At 51.4% G+C, this 18,575-nt stretch overlaps 6 protein-coding genes across 6 annotated transcripts; 4 read left to right on the top strand and 2 right to left on the bottom strand.

Moving 5' to 3' along the window:
* Positions 1–337: 337 nt before the first annotated feature.
* On the bottom strand, positions 338–4,415 carry ASPZODRAFT_139522 (hypothetical protein; the record flags this gene model as incomplete). Its single annotated transcript, XM_022724564.1, has 3 exons — positions 338–460; positions 520–4,156; positions 4,219–4,415. 3 exons carry the CDS (start codon positions 4,413–4,415, stop codon positions 338–340), a joined length of 3,957 nt encoding a protein of 1,318 aa, XP_022584716.1.
* A 620-nt stretch (positions 4,416–5,035) lies between these two features.
* On the top strand, positions 5,036–6,523 carry ASPZODRAFT_13295 (hypothetical protein; the record flags this gene model as incomplete). Its single annotated transcript, XM_022723155.1, has 3 exons — positions 5,036–5,130; positions 5,207–6,449; positions 6,506–6,523. The coding sequence occupies 3 exons, from the start codon at positions 5,036–5,038 to the stop codon at positions 6,521–6,523; spliced, it is 1,356 nt and encodes a 451-aa protein (XP_022584715.1).
* A 623-nt stretch (positions 6,524–7,146) lies between these two features.
* Positions 7,147–9,510, bottom strand: ASPZODRAFT_57941 (hypothetical protein; the record flags this gene model as incomplete). The annotated part of the gene is made up of 4 exons (XM_022728726.1): positions 7,147–8,185; positions 8,243–8,912; positions 8,977–9,190; positions 9,259–9,510. The coding sequence occupies 4 exons, from the start codon at positions 9,508–9,510 to the stop codon at positions 7,147–7,149; spliced, it is 2,175 nt and encodes a 724-aa protein (XP_022584714.1).
* Positions 9,511–10,069: 559 nt separating this feature from the next.
* Positions 10,070–11,584, top strand: ASPZODRAFT_128827 (hypothetical protein). Its single transcript, XM_022722122.1, has 3 exons — positions 10,070–10,800; positions 10,858–11,420; positions 11,473–11,584. Exons 1-3 carry the CDS (start codon positions 10,217–10,219, stop codon positions 11,508–11,510), a joined length of 1,185 nt encoding a protein of 394 aa, XP_022584713.1. The 5' UTR covers positions 10,070–10,216; the 3' UTR covers positions 11,511–11,584.
* A 1,630-nt stretch (positions 11,585–13,214) lies between these two features.
* Positions 13,215–15,035, top strand: ASPZODRAFT_13292 (hypothetical protein; the record flags this gene model as incomplete). The annotated part of the gene is made up of 1 exon (XM_022723146.1): positions 13,215–15,035. The coding sequence occupies one exon, from the start codon at positions 13,215–13,217 to the stop codon at positions 15,033–15,035; it is 1,821 nt and encodes a 606-aa protein (XP_022584712.1).
* Positions 15,036–15,606: 571 nt separating this feature from the next.
* On the top strand, positions 15,607–16,498 carry ASPZODRAFT_1130721 (hypothetical protein). Its single transcript, XM_022721050.1, has 2 exons — positions 15,607–15,961; positions 16,017–16,498. The coding sequence occupies exons 1-2, from the start codon at positions 15,691–15,693 to the stop codon at positions 16,241–16,243; spliced, it is 498 nt and encodes a 165-aa protein (XP_022584711.1). The 5' UTR covers positions 15,607–15,690; the 3' UTR covers positions 16,244–16,498.
* Positions 16,499–18,575: the final 2,077 nt, after the last annotated feature.

Here is an 18,575-nt window from a genome sequence, read left to right as displayed (position 1 = left end):
GAGAGAGAGAGAGCAGTCCTGGTTGACGTCACTGGGAGAATGGCAAGTCTGCCGAGCGCTCCCAGGGCAACTCTGACGAACGAATCTATCATCGTAGTGTCCTAGAACATATAGTTACAGCGAACTTTCCACTTGCCATATTGTCCAGGGAAAGAATGTATTATTTGACAAAAAAAATCAGGATAAAACCCCGAACTCGTCAACTCTATACTAAGTGGGGAGGCACCCAGGGTATCTAGAATATCTGCAGGACATAGATGATAATAAAAGTATAAGGCAGGTATAGGATGATACCGGTACCAAGTGCACAGGGCCTGTTTTCTTCTTGTCCAAGTCATCAAGCGACTCCGAAGCCTTGAGCATTCTCCAGTGCCTTGGTGAGTTTCTCCTCCAGGACCTTTTTGGAAGAGTACTCGGGGAGCAGTAAGCGGCCAAAACAAGTCAGACTGGTCGGTAGGCGCTGCGAAGATGATTAGCGATCAGGATTTCGAAGGGGGGGAAGATGGGGTGATGACATACAACATCTCCGGTGCCATTTTTCTGGATGACAAACATGATGCTCGAGATGCCGTTGACCGGAACGCGGTCACTGGCCGTCACAAACTCGAGAAGATGCGCCTTTTGCTCAGGCGAGAACCGTTTGACGATACTCCAAAAGTCACGGATGACACGGCTGGAAGGTCCAAAACCTCCTTCGTACCGCGTGTGGCGCTTCAATTCCTGTATGTTTATCTCTTGAATACCCTCGACAACTGTTTTCAAGGCCTCGGCAGTGAAGATTGAGAGCGCTGCGCGGTCAAGACATGTATAGAACCCGCGTGCAAAAGCCTCGTACTGAGCTCGAACCGATTTGTCGGTCAACCAGAAGACATAATCCTTCACGAACTGGTTCCGATTCTCATTCGTCACCAAAGCGGCTTCGTCTGTGGGCGTTGCAGGCCTATCCGGTTGCTCACCGGTTAGGTCTTCGGCGACAGCTTCAACAAGGGACATCTCGGCACTCATTGAAGATGGTGGACTCGGGCTGTACGTTTTGGAACGGCGTGGCGTTGATGGTGAAGCGGGAGAACACAACAGAGATGCATCCTCGGCAGTGCGAGAAGACCTGAAGGAGGGAGGCGGCCAGATATCGTCCCGGCCAACCCTTTGCATGTCGACAGACTCCACTTCACCAAATGTTTCAAAGCTAAACTCGTATGTCCGCAAGAATATATCGCCAACATCGCCATCATGCCATGACAGAAGATCATCAAGACCCTTGGCGAGTTCAGGCCACCCATCGCGGATATGATCTAAATGTTTAACCTTTAGCCCAAGTAGCTTGCGATATAAGGCCACAGGGAATGTGACCGGGAGAGTAAGCCCATTGTAGACTGCAAGTGACATTAGCAGTCCAAGAAGCTCAAATTTGTACAGCGGTTCCAATGACCCAGGTTTAAACCAGGAGATTCGGTTCCGACTGTCCATGGTAAACATGCCATGAAGCGGATCCAAGGCTTCAGCCATGACCACTCGGAAGAATTCCTGTTGGACGCCGCCATGGTCGACACCTTCTTCTCCCTCGTCCATCCCCATCTGGACTTTGAGGGGACGCATCAGCTCACGTCGCTCACGTCGCCAAAGTTGGTTAAGCGCATCGGTCAGAACATCGCTTCGCCGGACAACGAGGACCAAGTAGGTCGACATGGAGGTCTTGAGCCGGCCCAGAAGTCCAACATCATCCTGTACTTGGATGGCACTGAATGCGGTCTGTGTGACATGTCGAGTAGTGGTCATTGCCGTCTCGTAAGACTTCGACATGGTCGCATAGTTCAGGGCGCGAAAATAAATGACCAATGCCGACGAGGGAAAAAGAAAGGGATACGATAGAACATGTATCGTCTTGTTGTTCGACAGGCTGCCCAGCCATTCTGTAGGCATCTCCATAGGATCGAGCCTGTCAGACAAGAATGAGGTATGGAAGTCCTCTGGAGCCAATCCCAAGCGGTGGCGTTCTTTGTACATAGACGCCAATATCTGGACAACACCGCCAGTTACACTGCTCCGAGCCATCTCCGGTTTGCCATCCCACTCCTTCAGGAACAGTGTTCGAAGCCACTCCACAATTAAATTTGCCGTGACAGGCTGTGTCTCGGAGGGCGCCAAAACTTGATCACCTTGGGTGGTAATCGTTGAATGGTAGTGATCACTGAGGTTGTCCATAATCATGTCTAGAACACTATTCTTCTGCTGTTTCGGCGAATCATAGGAATAAATCTGCCGGGCTTTGGAGATGTCATGATATGCGAGGCGAGCGGTGATAGCGCGTACCAAGCGGCTCACAAGTTGCAAGCCCAATTCATGCTCGAGCTTATCCGTGACATCCACTACTGAACGAGCCCTCGGTAAAGAAAGAAGTCGCATCTCCGAGTTTGAGGCAATATTGCCGGCAGCACGCATTTGGAGGACTTCATTCCAGGTCTGTGAATCCACTCGAGGCAAAGTACTGACAAGTGCAAAGAGAGTAATCGTCGCAACATATGCAGCATTGACATCTGACACAGGCTCTTCTTCCAATGGTTCTGATGCGCGACGCTGGATAATCGGTGTAAATAGAGGGGTTACTATGGGTGAATCATGCGATGAACCGCGTGGTTTTCTAGCAGGTCGAGAGAAATCTGTTGGCGGAACAAAGAGACTCTCCAATGCCTTCCACAGGCTATGCAACGCGATGTCCTGAGGGCAAATGTTGAAAAGGTTCCGTAGAGATGTTTCAAGATTTTGTAAATCAGGAGCTGTTCTCGCCTTCGTGTCGTCTGCATCCCCGCGTTCCTTGCGAAAGGAACTGACAATTTGCTTGGTGCCGCTCAATACGTAGAACACGGTCTGGGCGACAAATGTGAAGACCTGGCGTTGACGAAGCGTTGCGTATCGCCACTCTGAGTTGTCGAAACTACCGCTTAATTCCATGCAACTTAACTCCTGCTTCCACCTGTCGGCGTCATCTTCCGACCCAATCATCATTTGGCTCAGTCCATCGACGATTTCGCTTGTTAGGTGGCTCACGCTCTGTGCAACAGCAAAGTTCTCCATCTTGTAGCTCTTTTTCTTCCTATCCGTTTTGCGACACTTCGAGCGAGGGGTATTTGATGCATTCTGAAGGTCGGAAGATTGAATCGCGGATTTTTGGGCTTCATGATAATCTGGGTCATTAAGGACTTTCGACCCATCCCAAGACACGCGTCTTTGTTTCTTGCACTCCGCGGGGTAAGTATCGCTTTGATCGTTCAATTTACCTCGGTGCTTCTGCGGACGATGTTTCAATGCGGGCGGCGAGGGCATGCTGACGGGTTCATTTCGGTTTTGACGCGTGCTAATAGACATCTTGCGGCCGGATTTTGGATCAAATCGAGTCTTCTCCTCCATAGACAGACGGGGGTTCTGGCGCCAGTGATCAACCTCACTGAGTGATAGGCGTTTCATATGTTGGTTTAATGACTTCACTTCCTTCGCCACTGGTTGTGTTCCATTGCCTCGAGATGAAGGGGTCTGCGGGTTATTTCCTCCCTGCTTATGAGACGGAGTATGGGATCCATGATCGGGATCCGATCTAATCGTCTTTGTGGCACTCCCATTGCGTGGATGCTGAGGTTTCGGGTAAGAGGCTGCGTCTTGGCTCAATGTTTCGCCTGTTCCGGGATCAAACGCATCTGGGGAGCGACGCAGAGGGAGCCATTCCACCATCCGTAACGAGAGTGTATCGAACAAATTTTGGGTGAATGATTTCGGATCTTTCATTCTCTGTGTAGGCATGTCATCGTGTATCGCAATATCCTCTGCTGGTGTCTGATCGGCATTGTTTGACTCCGCGTGCGTCACATCCAAATACGACGACTGATCATGTTCCCCATCAAGCTCTTGCACAGGAGTAGTAGAACTCCGCCTACTAAATCTCTTGGGATGTTCAGGCGTGGGGAAGTCTGACGGCACTCTTGGTGGATTGCAGCACAAGCCGCTCTCCGCATTATCCTGACTTGCCAGGTAGCAAGCAAGTGTCCGCGCGCTCAACTCGGTATAGCGACGAAAGGGTCCTTCGGTTATACGTCTTCGGAAGCTGGCACAGGTGGGAGTGATGCAGTCAGGATTTTGGCAGCCATATAGGACCTGACTCTTGTATCTGGGGGGCATCACAAGTTAGGGGTGGTGGGACATGACACCAGGTCTGACCAAAACACGTACCTCCGTACTAGCAGATTAAACTGTCTTCGCCGCTCATCTCTGTACCAGGGTAGCACCTGTCTGGAGTCCGAAATATCGACAGTATTCTCTGCGATGACACGAGGGGCGTTGGGCGGGAGTTTCGACGACTGATAGGATTGCGGCCGCTTAACGCCAACCGACGGCGAGTCCGTGGAAGCTCCCTGGAACCTTGTCATGTTCGTGGCCAAGAGAACATAGCGCTGCTGTCGATGATTGAAAGGCAAGCCAGCTTGCCGGAAGAAGCGCCCGCCAGTTCAAAGTGAAGGATTTCTTCGTTGCTACCGATGGCAAGTGCAGCGAGAACCCGACGCACGCGGCGTTGATGTCGTGCAGGCCATTCGTCACGATTGGTGCAACGGCTGACTTAGCTGCCTCAGGCAGAAAGGCGGGAGTCACTCATGGCGGGACACGGAGCGACATTATTCCTCCTACGCTAGCCCTACTGGGAATGGTCTCTTATCCGGACGTCATCGCCACTAAGACGAGCCGAAGATTTTCTAGACGAAGGACAGGAATGGAATGCTCCAGTCCCTTCAACTAAGGATCTATCAGGAGAAATTAGGGGATTTATAATTTGAAGAACGTCCATAAGAGTCATAGTTCTTTTTTTACTGTACTCTTCACCATCTTGCCCTCATCTGCATACCCCACTCGGCGGCTTAATATTTGTCGCACACATCACGACGGCCCCGCTATTCGCAGGATTATTAATTTGATAGCCATCACTCTCACTACTAAATTTCTATCTGAGATATCCTGAGAGATAAGTCCATATATCTTCTATAGGGTTCACAAAATGGATGGAACCGATCTCCCCTATACCTGCAACACCTGCCTTGTCGGGTTCCGCAGCAGCGATGCGCAGAGAGATCATATGCGCCGGGATTGGCAGTAAGTGCGAAAAAGGCTTCTGAATATCGTATTGACGAGTTGAACAATAGCTGACAACTTGGTTTCTTCCCTGCAGCTTATACAACATGAAGCGTCGTATGGCTGCCTTGCCCCCTGTGTCCCAAGAAATTTTCAACGAGAAGGTCCTGGCCGCCAAAGCTACGACCGCCGCCGCCGCCGCCAAGGCCTCATTCGAAAGGACCTGCAACCCGTGCCAGAAGACATTCTACAGCGAGAACTCGTATCAGAATCATATCAAAAGTTCGAAGCATAGGCAACGTGTGTCCCGTGTGGACAAGGATGCCGACGAAACTGCCTCGGTGATGAGTTCTGCTTTCTCGCTTGGAGAGCCTATCAATAAGACTCGCTCGAATCAGGCCGATGTCTCTCACGTCACACAAAGCCTCAAGACGGCTACAATCGAAGAAGATGGTGAAGAAGACGGGGAAGAAGGTGAAGGTGAAGATGCAGCTGGCGAAGAAAAATACTCCAACTCTCGCTGCCTCTTCTGTAACGAGGATTCATCGGATATCAAACAGAACGTGGAACACATGCTCAAGGCACACGGCATGTTTATCCCCGAAAAGGATTACCTTGTGGACTTGGACGGGTTGATTCACTATCTGTACCGCAAAATCGCAGAGAACAGCGAGTGTTTGTACTGCCATGCTATCCGGAATAGTCCTGCTGGTATCCGCACCCACATGCGTGATAAGGGCCACTGCATGATTGCTTTCGAGACCGAAGAGGAGCAGATCGAGATCGGTCAATACTACGACTTCCGCAGCACATACTCGGATGGTGAAGATGAGTGGGAGGATGAGGAGGAGGAAGGAACGCCGGAAGACGGCGGTGTCAAGGTTTCTTCGTCGGATGCTGATGCAGAAGGATGGGAAACCGACGATACCTCTGCGTCATCGGTTGATCCAGAGGATCTCGGCTCTCGCAAGCAGGCCCCGGTTATCTACCAGTCCGAATACGAGCTTCACTTGCCTTCCGGAAGAAGTGTCGGTCACCGTTCTCTCGCCAAATACTTCCGTCAGAACCTGCACAACTACCCCTCCGCTGATGAGCGCGCTGCCCGGCAACTCGCCATTGAAAACGGAGAAATCGAAGAAGAGGAGCCAAGAGGCCGAACGAACCACCACCGTGCAATTATCACGCGTGCTAACGGCGGTCTGGGGATGATCGGGGCTTCAGATGAGCAGAAACGTGCTGCTCTCGATTCCGAACGGAGAGAGCGCACCCGCGCACAGCGTGAGGAGCACCGTATCAAGGCTCGGGTCCAACGGGCCAACAACAGCCAAAAGCATTTCAGAGTATGTCTCCCTTTTGCAATTTTCTCACTTTTCGATCAGCGCTTACCCTTTCACAGGATCCGCTCCTTCAATGATTCTATCCATGTTTCTTTTTCTTCTTTCCTCCTTCAGGTTTTTATCTGTTCGTTGCATGACCCTTGTACATACCCTTCCCTAGAACATTCGCAAACTTCTACTCTCCGGTTCATAGGCAGTGCAGAAGCTTGATTTAAACCCCTGTGGCTGCAAATATCTGCTTCATGAGATTATGATATATGACAAAAAGCTCATTCGAATGTCTTCATTTTCTCCCCACTTAAAATCTACAGTACGGAGGGGTTGTGGCAATGGTTATAGTTATATCCCAAGTCTTCTACAGTATATGTAGGTCATTCGCATGACCAAATACGCAAAAGCAGTCTAAGATTGATGAAGCAGTTTCGGGGAAAGGAATCATAGATATATCTCATGAGAAGGGGAAGGGAAAGGGGCAGATTAAGGAAAAACACAGATATTCCCAGTTCCGAAACTCTTTTTCTCGTCCGATATGTATAGGTCGTCAAAAGGGAAAAGATGATTCCATTTTGTTTTCACATTCTGCCTTTAGAACATATGCTGCAAACAGTCAATCACTCTGGCTGGCAGAGAGACAGTAAAGAAGAGGATCAAGACACACACATCAGAGAAGACATGCCTAACAGTCTCCGGTAGGAGTTTTTCATTCCGGTATTAACAACTGCTCTTCACCAGATTTGTGGCTGCCATGTCCGCGTCTTCTCTTGCGTCTTTTCTTCTTGGTCGTCTTAGTGGATTCATCTTGGTGTGTATTTTCATCGGCTGAGTGCTGGTGACGGTGTCGGCGGCCGTTTGTGGAGTGCTCTTGCGATTCGTTCTCCGAGGCACTACTGTGAGTGTGGAGAATAACTTTGCGCACTCCATTGACATCTATGATCTGCTCTGTAATGCTGCCGCTCCGCGCCGGGCCCCTGTGAAGATAAGTCCGTCGCAAACGGTCGCTGGATTGGGAGTCTGACGAATGGGCGCTGGCGTTACTTCTTTGCTGAGAGGCATTGGCCACTGCTTCGTCCTCTTCTTCGTGGACAACCTCCGGTATCGCCACGCTGGGGAGATCCTTGTATTGCTCTGCGCTGGTGCTTTTGCTCAGCCCATCGGCGGAGCCGTAGGCACCATATCCCAGCTTGACAGCGTGAACACCGTCTTTTGCATCAACCCCTCCCGAGTGCAGAATTCCGGCTCCAATTCCTCCTTGGTAGCCGGCTGATGTGATACCCGGATCGATGATGGTCTGAGTAGAATCGGAATCACCTAAGCCTGAGCCATTGGGTGATCTGCTGTTTCGTTTGATCTTGACATTTTGGTACCGAGTTTCGCGGGGACGGCTCGCCAGATTCGAAGGACCCAAATGCTTGAGATGTTCACGAATCTCGTCGGTAGCTCCTCTTTGTGTGATCCATCCATGAGACGGGTCGGCGTTTCTGTCCGTTAATTGTTTGCGCAACTGGAATCGTGGGGGGGGCGCTTCGATGGAACTCCGGCGCAGAACATTGTCTGTCGTATTCGAGGGAGGAGAATTGAATTGGTCAGTTGTGTCGATGAGCTCGCCCTCAGGCACCATCAATGTTTGCGGCGACTCCTCTACGAAGCGACCCTTCAGGACTCGGGACCGGGGAGCAGGGGCCATTCTCCTGATAGCCTTATGAACATCAATAAAGACGTCCGACTCGTCGATAATTTCCCTAGTCCAGCCGTTAGCACAGGAAGGATCAAAACGACCTCAGATAACGAAGACTCACTCGCCAATCAGCTCTTCGATGACATCTTCCAGAGTTACAACACCCAAAGCGCCGTGATCTTCACCCGGATTATCAGAGACGAGGACCATGTGGGATTTCCCTTCCTGGAAAAAGTTCACAATATCCAAACAGCTGGTTTCCGGTCTGGTCTCGGGAAGAGTCGCGAGCGCGAAGTCTCTGACTTTCTTGCAATCTTCGGGGTCATAAGTAATGAGCATCTTAACCAAGAGCATTCCAACAAAGTTCATCGGATTCTCCGGTACGTGGATAGGGATGCGCGAGTAACCCTGTGAGAGGATCAAATCCATGGTCGTCTCATCGAGAACAGTATCAGCAGACATGGTGAAAACATCTTCCATGGGAGTCATGATGCCTCCGACAGATTTCTCCTTCAGATCCAGTACTGCACTGATGATTGTTACTTCGTCGGAAGTCAACTGTTCGCCCGCATGGCCCAAAGTTCTGTGTAGGGTGACCAAGGTCTTCAATCCCGCCTTCTTATAGATGGTGCCATGATCCTCGCCGAGTAGTCTGTCCAACAATTTGGCGACAGGATATGCCACCGGAGACATAACATACATGAGGACGAGAACAGCGGGAGCCATCCAAGCACCGATAGGGAGGCCATAACGGACGCATATCGACTGAGGAACGATTTCTCCGAAAATAACTGATAGAAGACAGGTTGATTAGCAAATATCACCCTCCCATCCAGATCTGTTCTCCGCTCGTACCAATTAGGACTGTACTCCCCAGCACTGCGGGCCAGCCTCCACCAAGCGATCTGTCGAGCACAATTGGCAGTGTTTCGTTTGTGATCACATTACTGAGAAGCAAAGTCACCAGTACCCAATGTTTTCCTTTCTGTAGCAGGTGCAACACACTCGCTGCATTCCTTCTCTCTGATTCCTCGCCAGAAGATTTAATAACTTGTAGATAGACCTCGTCCTGAAAGAAGAAGAAAGGTGTCAGCTTGTCGTGAGATCCGACCCTTGCGGGGGGCTGGAGAGGCAAACCTGGCCCATCAACGCAATCGTCAACCCAGCGAAGGCGCCACCGCAAAGAACCAAGGCGGCAGCGATGCCCAAGTTCAGCCATAGGCCAGGGTCATCTGGGGACTTTGGATCTGTTTCCGAGACTTGCGGTTGAAAACGAGCGGGCGCGGCAGAGATAAGAGGAAGCTGCGCGATCGCAAGCAAAAGCACCTTCGCTAGCCCTAGTACCAGTGGCCGACCGACCACATACTGGTTCACAGCAGGTGCAGCCATCAGAGACTCGAGGGCAATCTGTAAGAACAGCGTATCACTGAGCGGGCATTGTTTTTTTCCTCCTCGAAGAGCACGAGAGTCAGTCGGATCGTAGGGTCCGGGCGGCAATGACGTGCGCTAGGCGGTCCGGGCTGGATGACAATAACTAGAGCTAATGTCGGAGGTCCGCTAAATCCTGTCGTGATTCGACAGGTGGTCAATTATCACTGTGGATAAAAAAAAGGATTGTCAAGAGTTAACCACTGCAAGACAGGAGCCGATCAAGTAAAAAAACACGAGAGGGAACTTTACGCACTCATGTTGAACAATAATCCATTCCAGTTCGCACACCTAGTCTCCTTCCAGCGCTTAGGTCGGCAGCTCTGTCCAATCAGAAGTGGTATAACAGACACCTGGCCCAACACGGCAACAACCGCTGACTCATTCCCGTGAGGGGGAACTCCGGCAGTAAGGCATGAAGGCAATAAGGCATTAAGGCATTAAGGCATATATTTTACGGCCTCAGGCAAAAAAGTGTTCGGTTAGCTGCGGTCGTTCGGTTGACATCCCCGCATTGTTCATCTGGACAGACATGAGGGCAGGGACGATATAAAAGGGTGGCTCCTTTAAATGGCCGAGGAACCGAGGGTTGCTCATTCTAGCCATACCCTATAAGAAAAACCGAGGGAACGAGGATCAAAAGGGGAGAAACTCGTGCCATCTCAACATGACGACTGCTCCGCCAGCCCTCGTGCGGAGACTATTGCTACGACGACCACCCTCCTTCAAACAACCAAGACGGTCGCACTCTACCGCACCCTCCCCTTCAGCGAGACTCAATCTGCCTATTGATTACAAAACTACTCCGCTACTGCATCACACGCCATCCACGCTGTCGGGAGCGACAGATTTACCCCAACATGCAACAACGAAGCGGCTGAATCTCTACCAGGCGATCAACTCCGCCCTCCGTACGGCTCTTTCCACCTCCGATAAGGTCCTCCTGTTTGGCGAAGATGTGGCATTTGGCGGTGTATTTCGGTGCTCCATGGACCTGCAGACGGAGTTTGGGTCGGAAAGAGTGTTTAATACCCCGTTGACCGAGCAAGGGATTGTAGGATTCGCCATTGGCGCTGCGGCTGAGGGCATGAAGCCCGTGGCGGAAATCCAGTTTGCCGACTATGTGTTTCCAGCATTCGATCAGATTGTCAACGAAGCAGCTAAATTTCGATACCGCGAGGGGGGGACAGAGGGCAACGCTGGCGGCTTAGTGATTCGGATGCCCTGTGGTGCGGTGGGACATGGAGCCCTGTTGGTATTTCTCCGCTGACTTGACCTGACATGTTTCTCACTCTTCCTTTCCCACAGATATCATTCGCAGTCACCGGAATCACTGTTCGCTCACGTGCCAGGAGTACGCGTAGTGATGCCTCGATCGCCGTCGCAAGCCAAGGGACTCTTGCTGTCCGCGATTTTCGAATGTAAAGACCCCGTCATCTTCATGGAGCCGAAGGTGCTATACCGTGCGTCTGTGGAGCACGTACCGAATGAGTATTATACTATTCCGTTGAGTAAAGCCGAAACGATCAAACCGGGCAAAGACTTGACGGTGATCTCCTACGGTCAGCCCCTGTATCTCTGCTCGTCCGCGATTGCAGCTATCGAAAAGGCCACGGGAGTCAGCATTGAGCTGATCGATCTTCGAACGATTTATCCATGGGACCGCCAGACGGTTCTAGAGAGTGTCAGGAGGACTGGGAGGGCAGTGGTCGTCCATGAAAGCATGATCAACTACGGTGTCGGGGCAGAAGTCGCAGCCACCATTCAAGACGGCGCTTTCTTACGCCTTGAAGCTCCTGTGAAGCGAGTGGCCGGGTGGAGCGTTCATACCGGCCTGACCTTTGAGCAATTTATTCTGCCTGACGTTGCTAGTAAGTACTGTCTCGGGGCTGTTCACAACCTTGCTAATAGGACCCCTCTTAGGGATATACGATGCGATTAAGCAAACTCTAGAATATTGACCTCGCTATCCATATTAGACTCTAGACCCTATTTGCTGCTTATTGCGATTTCTCTTGACGAGCGGCTCGAATTTGTACCACCCTATCCAATTATAGTTTTCAATAATGTCATTACGAATTTTTCTATTCAATACTTCCTGAGTATCCAGCTGGGAATTTTTATATTCAGCACCAGAGGTTTGTTCTGAAAGTAGGAGCTTGCAAACACTTAGGTAGGTATAGCTATATATATTCGCTAGAGCGAGCACCCAGCATATCAATAATGCAACTACCAAACAAAGCAGAGAGGTATTATGTCTTTAACGAAGCAATATGGTAGCCTGTCTTCCCAGAAATAATATAAATAGACAACTCAAAGCTGGTATAGACTGTAGATTATAAAACTACGCTTCAATATAAAAAGTCCACTCGGTCCTGGCATTCAACAGACTTTATATATATGGATATGGAAATTTAAGATTACCGGCAGAAGCAATGGGTTCTTTGCTGTGCTGTATCCTCGATATATATTTCGCTCCTCGCCAGACAGGTATCTTGATATAATCCTGCTCTGCGCTGCCAGGCATTAGCAACTGCAAGCGTATACGACTACAAGGTAAGCGAAGTGACTACCATATAACTACGCGTAGTTCATACATGTTCTTCGAGCTCATCTCTTACTACTAGGTAGTTCAAGTTCTCAACTGCTGCGGGCCTTTCTCCAACCTATAGCCCTCCTACCATCCACCGCTCGAATATCCTCAGTTTGCTTCACCTACTCAAACCAGCGACGACATTGAAAAGCTCTCGTAGGCAGGGTAACGGCGTTTCACACCATTCACCAGCTCTCGTGTTGATACCGTAATCTGGAGGGTTCCAAGGCTCCTGTACCGGCTTTCTATGAGGCAGAGTGCAGGGCATTCACTCACTCTCGTTACCCCCCCCTCTAGACATCCAATAGAGTCGTCTGCTTGCCGACACGCCCTCGGAGCCTTTCGCAGCTATTGGTTACGCTGCTTTCTCTCATTTCCCTCTCGCTTGGCGAGTCCATGGCGGGAGTCACCAGCTGATCAGCCCGGTCCAATGAAAGCTCCCGCTCAATCCAGTCCAGCACAGGCGGACGTCCACGAGCTGCTCTGCCCACTATGATTGGCTCCGCCTGGGTTCCGCTGGATTTTCGAAAATGCCCACGCATCCACCTGCGAGTCTCAGTTGGGAGTTTCAGAGCATGGAAACGCCTGGAGATTGGCTCGGGGAGGCGGCCTGTATCCCCACCTGGATCCTCTAGCAGGCTGTTTGCCTGTCAGAAGTGGTTCCCGCCCTCCAGTTGACCCCCCCCCCCCCGTTTCCTGTTTGGGAAGTCTCCCCAAGTCACTGCTCTCACTTTGAGATGCAACTCTCACTTCAGACGCAAGTGAATGTATGGGTAGACAGTTCTCTTCGCTTAGCCATATGGCGTCAAATCCACAGGATAAATCTCTCGCACCTCCTCCCCTTTTCCTTTTCTTCTTCTTTCCTCTCCCCAGACACTGCAAGCAGTTCTCTTCCTCGACGCAAAGCACAGCTATCACAAGCACTTGCTCTCGTCTTTCCTCTCTGCAAAGAAGCCTTTTAATCTTCTCGCTCCCTTGAGAACCCTTCTTTGCCTTCTCTCCCTCTTTCTTTCGACCTTTTTCGACCTCGTTTTCCTTTTTCCTCTTTCGACACCTCACGACGGCTGTCAAAATGTTCGCAACCACGAACACCGTCGGTGAGGAATACAGCCCAGAAGGCCCCGGCTTTCTGGCCCTGTTGGCGGGTCTCGACTCGTCTGCAGGGGCCGCGATCTTCTTCGCGGTGCTGTCCCTCCTCTGCGTTGTGGTCTGTTTCGTTGACCACATCGCCGCCCAGATTGTCGCCGTCACCGGCAAACTCGTCCTCCACCCGGTCAAGTCCTGTGTTCGCCTTGCGAGTTGGCTCGTCATGCAACTCGCCGCTATCCGCTCCCCCCGTGAGCTCCGAACCAGACTTGCTGTTGCCAAACACCGGGCAACAAGATTCCTCGTCGATTCGATGCTCGCCCAGTTCGTCGCCTCCGCCGATAGATGGTTCTTCCCCCCTCACCGACCTCAAGATACGGTCTTCCGGTTGTTCGGCACGTATATCGCTGGCTTGACCGCGTATGGTGTCATCCACGGCACTTTGATGCCCTACCTGTCCGGGTTCTTCGGCGGGTGGACATCAGAGTACGGGGATTGGTCGCCATACTGCTTGGGCATGCTCAACGAATACAGTGACGGCGTCTGGTTAGATACGCGTCAATGGTCGCAGGCCGTCTACTGCCTCGGAGAAGCGTCTGGGCTCGAGCTTTCGGCCATAATCTTTGAGGACTTGGAGTTTGACCGGTTCCTCGACAGCGAATTCGCCTTCGTCCTTGCTTTCGCGGTCATCTGTGTCTCGCCCGCCATTGTCCGCGCCTTCTCTATCGCCGCTTCTTCCGACGCACCGACCGAGCGTGCTGACAGTCTTTCGACAGAAGCAGAGAATGCTGACGGCGAGACACGGCTCTTCCTGACGTCCCTTTCTCCACTGGTTTTCCGGTTGTGGAACGTGATGGCTGATCTTGACAAAATCATCAGCCAGTACAAGGGGATCGTCGCTGCCAAGATGGAAGAGCTTCGGATGGCCAAGCAGGACGCTCAAGGAAGCCGGGCTATCGCCAAGCAGCTGACTGACGAACGGGATACCGCCGTTCAGAACCGAGATGCACTGTCCTCCGACCTTGAGGTTAAGCTCTCGCGGACCCTTCAACAGCTAGCTGAAGCCCGTGCTAACTTGGGGCAAGAGGAGGAACGTGCCAATGTGCGAGAGCGGCTTCTCTCCGACAAAGTCTCGATGCTGGAACGTCAGCTTTCCCTTCGGCCGGCCCAGGTGGAGTCCAAGTCCCTGAGTGAGTTCGAAACGCTCAGAGCCGAGCTCGAATCCGTTCGAGCTCGGAATGACAAGCTCGCCGCCATCGAGCACCGCCTGGCCGCCGCTGAAGCCCGGGAGACCGAAGCCCGCAACCAAAATCGCCAACTCGATGCCAAATGCCAGCTTTTCGCCGCCCAGAACGCCGAGCTTGTCGCCAAAGTTGAAAGTGACGAGAGACGTCTCCCAATCCTCGAGCAACGCTCACAGGAGCTTGCTGTCGAGTGCGCCACTTTCAAGAAGGGATACGATGACGCCGTTTCGCAGGTCATCGACCTTCAACGACAGCTCGCTGCGACACAGGAGGCGGCCGACAACAAGATTCGGGAACTCCAACAAGAACTCGCCGACGCCAACCTGAAGAACACCTCGCTCGAACTCGACTATGAGATGCTTGAGGCCCAGTTCGACGATGTCCAGGAGCAGGCCGACGTTAGGCTGCCGATGGAAATCGCAGAGCTCAAGCAGCAGCTTGGTGTTGCTTCGATTCGGCTTGACCAGGGTCAAATGCGCGAGGCACAGCTTTCAGGGACCGTTGAGAACCTGAAAACTCAGCTGTCTTCGCAGGAGACCCAACTGGAGGACAAGCAGGTGTAAATCTGCAAACTGCACGTCGAGAATGTGGTTCTCAAACGGCTACTCGAGAGGACCAGGCTTCGGCTTGTCACGCTCTTCTGAGGATGCCACCCATTCCAAGACAGCAAAAAAGCAGATTCGCAATTGGAGGACGCGGGTGTCAAAGCCTGCGCATCTGGTTTTCAAGGAGTTGTTATGCCCTTCATCGAAACGGCTGGGGAGCAATCTCTAGCGACGGGTCGTGAGGCTATAGCAATCTCGACAGATGATCGTTTCGACGATTCCTCCCCCCTCTGGTATTACGACAGAGCTGCGCACGCCACAGATGCATGACAGAGTGATCTGGACCAGAGGGGCTGCGACCACCGTGACTTTCCCGAACTTCCTGGCAATTATTTGGCATGAGTGGCTCACATTGGCACGACACAGAACCTGGAAAACAACCGGCACTTTGCAACTCGGCTTGAGAGATTTCCTTTTGGTCTTAGACCCGGCGATCTTTTTCTGAAGTCTCTCATCACCGACTGCACTGCTGCCGGGGACATTCTCGCGAGAACCGCCCCCCTTCTCGCTACGGACAGCGATTCGATCATCACAGATCTCCTTTTCCCCGACGGATCGTGTTCGACTTTCATCTTTCCCCCCTTGGAGATCTCCGACGTGCACTTTGCAGACGATGAACCGTCGTGGTTATCGCATTCTTGCCATCGACCTGCATCGAGAATCGTCGTCTCCAACCGACCCGGACCAAGCCAGACAACCGACACAGGACTTTGCTCTCCACGGTGTCTTGGCCCGTCTTGTCGACTCAGACCATCGTGCCTTGGGAATAAACGATGAACCGTTCCGTCTCATTCCCTTTCATGGTACCTCGTTGGGCGCAGTCAACAAGAATCAAATCGGATTTCCCAGACAGGCGACATCAAGCTTCCCTCTCTCGTCTCGCCGCCTCAGAGCATCCTGCCTTGCGAATGGACGATGAACCGTTCCGTCCCATTCCTTTCCATGGCACCGGATCTCTCAGACAGACGACATCAAGTTTTCCACTCGCCTCGCCGACTCAGACCATCGTGCCTTGCGAATGGACGATGAACCGTTCCGTCCTATTCCTTTTCATGGCACCGCGTTGGGCACAGTCAACAAGAAAATCGGATCTCTCAGACAGACGACCAAGCTTTTCTCTCTCGTCTCGCCGAATCAGATCATACTGCCTTGGGAATGAACGATGAACCGTTCCGTATCATTCCCTTTCATGGCACCGCATTGGGCACAGTCCACAACAATTAAATCGAATCTCTCCGACAGACGACCAAGCTTTCCTCTCTCGCCTTGCCACCTTGGACCATCCTGTCTCATGAATGGACGATGAACCGTCCCGTCTCATTCATTTTCATGGCGACCAAGCGACTAAGCTTTCTTCTCTCGTCTCGTCACCTTGAACCATCCTGCTTCGCGACTGAATGATGAACAACCTAATCATCTCTTCCTTCTTTCATCGAAGTCTAGCGAGCAGCGTCCACAAGAGCAAATGATGCGGATGTCTTCGGTCGATGACAGCAAACTTGACTTTCTTCACGTCGTCACAAACCATCGGACCGCATCAGCTCAATCTTCTCTGCGAACATTTTCTTCCCGGTCAGGACCGACACACGAGCCGACCGACCTTCCTGTCCAGACTAATGACACCAATATTTTCTCTCTCGTTACGTCTCGGATCATCCTGCTCTGCACCTGAACGATGAACATAAACCTTTCCATCTTCTTTTTCTCTTCATCGAATCGCCTTGAGCACAATTCACACGATCCGATCCGGACCTTCCAGATAGCAAACAGCAAAATATGCCTCTCGCCTCTTGCTGTCTTGGACCGTTTGATCGCATCGTCTCAATCTTCTTCCCTTCTGCAGGACCGACATACGGGCCTACGGATGACATTTCTTTTCGAACAAAGACCAAATAACAAAAAAAAAAAAAAAAAAAAACATCTGGGAATTGGAGTTGGAATGGGATCTGGGGTTTGGAGTTCTGTTGAATATCGCCGCCGACTTAGGCTGGCTTGTGGTTTTCTCTCTTTGTTTGTGCTTGGGAATTTCGGGACTTTGATGAATGATTTCCGCGATGGTCATCGCCTAGGGCTGCCTCACTATACCAATAAACGGTTTTCTGCGCCCGCACACAAATGGCCCATCTCTTCTGTAGTTTTTGTAGTACGTAGTTTGTCTTTTTTTCGATTGTCATTCATCACTGTGTCTCCTCCCGTATCTACTCTCCGTCGGTGTTCTCTCGGTTGCGATGTGACGATCTCGAAAGTAGAAGTCGCATAGCCACAGGATCACGATCGGGGTCCCCTATTTGAGACTTGGCATTGACAGGGACGAGCCAGTCATACTCAGCAGTCTGACAGAGATGGATTCGAGAGGATCTAAGATATGAAAAGCGAGTACGATAGATAATAGACCTGGTATCGTTGTTGTACGACTACGGTTCTCGGACTCGGGTGTGCTGTGTTCTCGTTCTCGCTCTTGCGTAAGGTGGCCGAGGAAGAGCAGCTCTACTATGGAGTCTGCAGTACTTATGGAAAAAGAACTTGGTATTCATAGAGAATGTAACGTCGCTAGGAAAAACTAATGGATTGAATGTGTAGTTAAGGTACGGAGCAAGTACTAAGCACTCGATAGTTGGGACTCTGTCCAGAATTCCGTGGATGGGCCTTTTGTGTGGCTTGTTCTTGGCAGGTACCAAGTCCCACGCTGTTCCAGAAAGGATCCTGCAATCATAATACGGATCAATATTACGGAGGGCCCCGTACGGATTGATCGGATGTATCACAGAAGATGGAGCACGTTGTCGACTGTAGACTGCACATGCGAGGTAGTAGTCACTTGTAACTTCTCCGTACTTTGTATGCGCATCTCCAACCTGCCAGCAGAGACAAATTTCCTTGCCGCAATTTCCCTGGCATAGATAGATGTAAGGAGTAATACGAAAAGATATCGTCGAGACGGGGTGGAGTTCTGCGACCGAGACCTTGTTATCGTGAACGGTATTGAACAAGGATTCGGTGGGCTCGACCTGGTCGTGGTAGTAGCACCTGGTTAGTAAATCTTCAGGTCAGACAAGCACCAGCGAGTCAAATCAGGCGATCAAGATGTCTTAGCTAGTTGCTCCCATCGGATCAATAGTTAAATAATGGCGCCATATCTATCTTTAGATGCCCCTTTTGCGATCTCTGCTTCTCTGTTCTGTTCTGTCAGCCGTGCGATTCGGTTCTCCAGAGTCCAGGCTAGGACAGAGTCAAGGAACTAGAGGCCACTAGCGAGCCACGATCCAGCCGGCGGGATAATTGGCAGGGGCAGCATTCCAGCGGCGCTGTCAGACAGGGACGGAGTACGGAGTAAACCGCTGAGTTCTGGCAGTTTGGAATGGAAGAACGGAAGAATGGAAGTCTGGGGTCCACTCGGGCTTCAGAATGACATGCAGCAAACATTCAACTGATGGAAAAGGGCTGCTTGGCTGGCGGTTAGTTGGCTCGCCATCCCTTCCAGTCAATGATAATAATGGC

The sequence above is a fragment of the Penicilliopsis zonata genome, assembly GCF_001890105.1.
Source record: "Penicilliopsis zonata CBS 506.65 unplaced genomic scaffold ASPZOscaffold_2, whole genome shotgun sequence".
NCBI lineage: Eukaryota > Fungi > Ascomycota > Eurotiomycetes > Eurotiales > Aspergillaceae > Penicilliopsis > Penicilliopsis zonata.
This window is presented reverse-complemented; position numbering and strand designations above follow the sequence as displayed.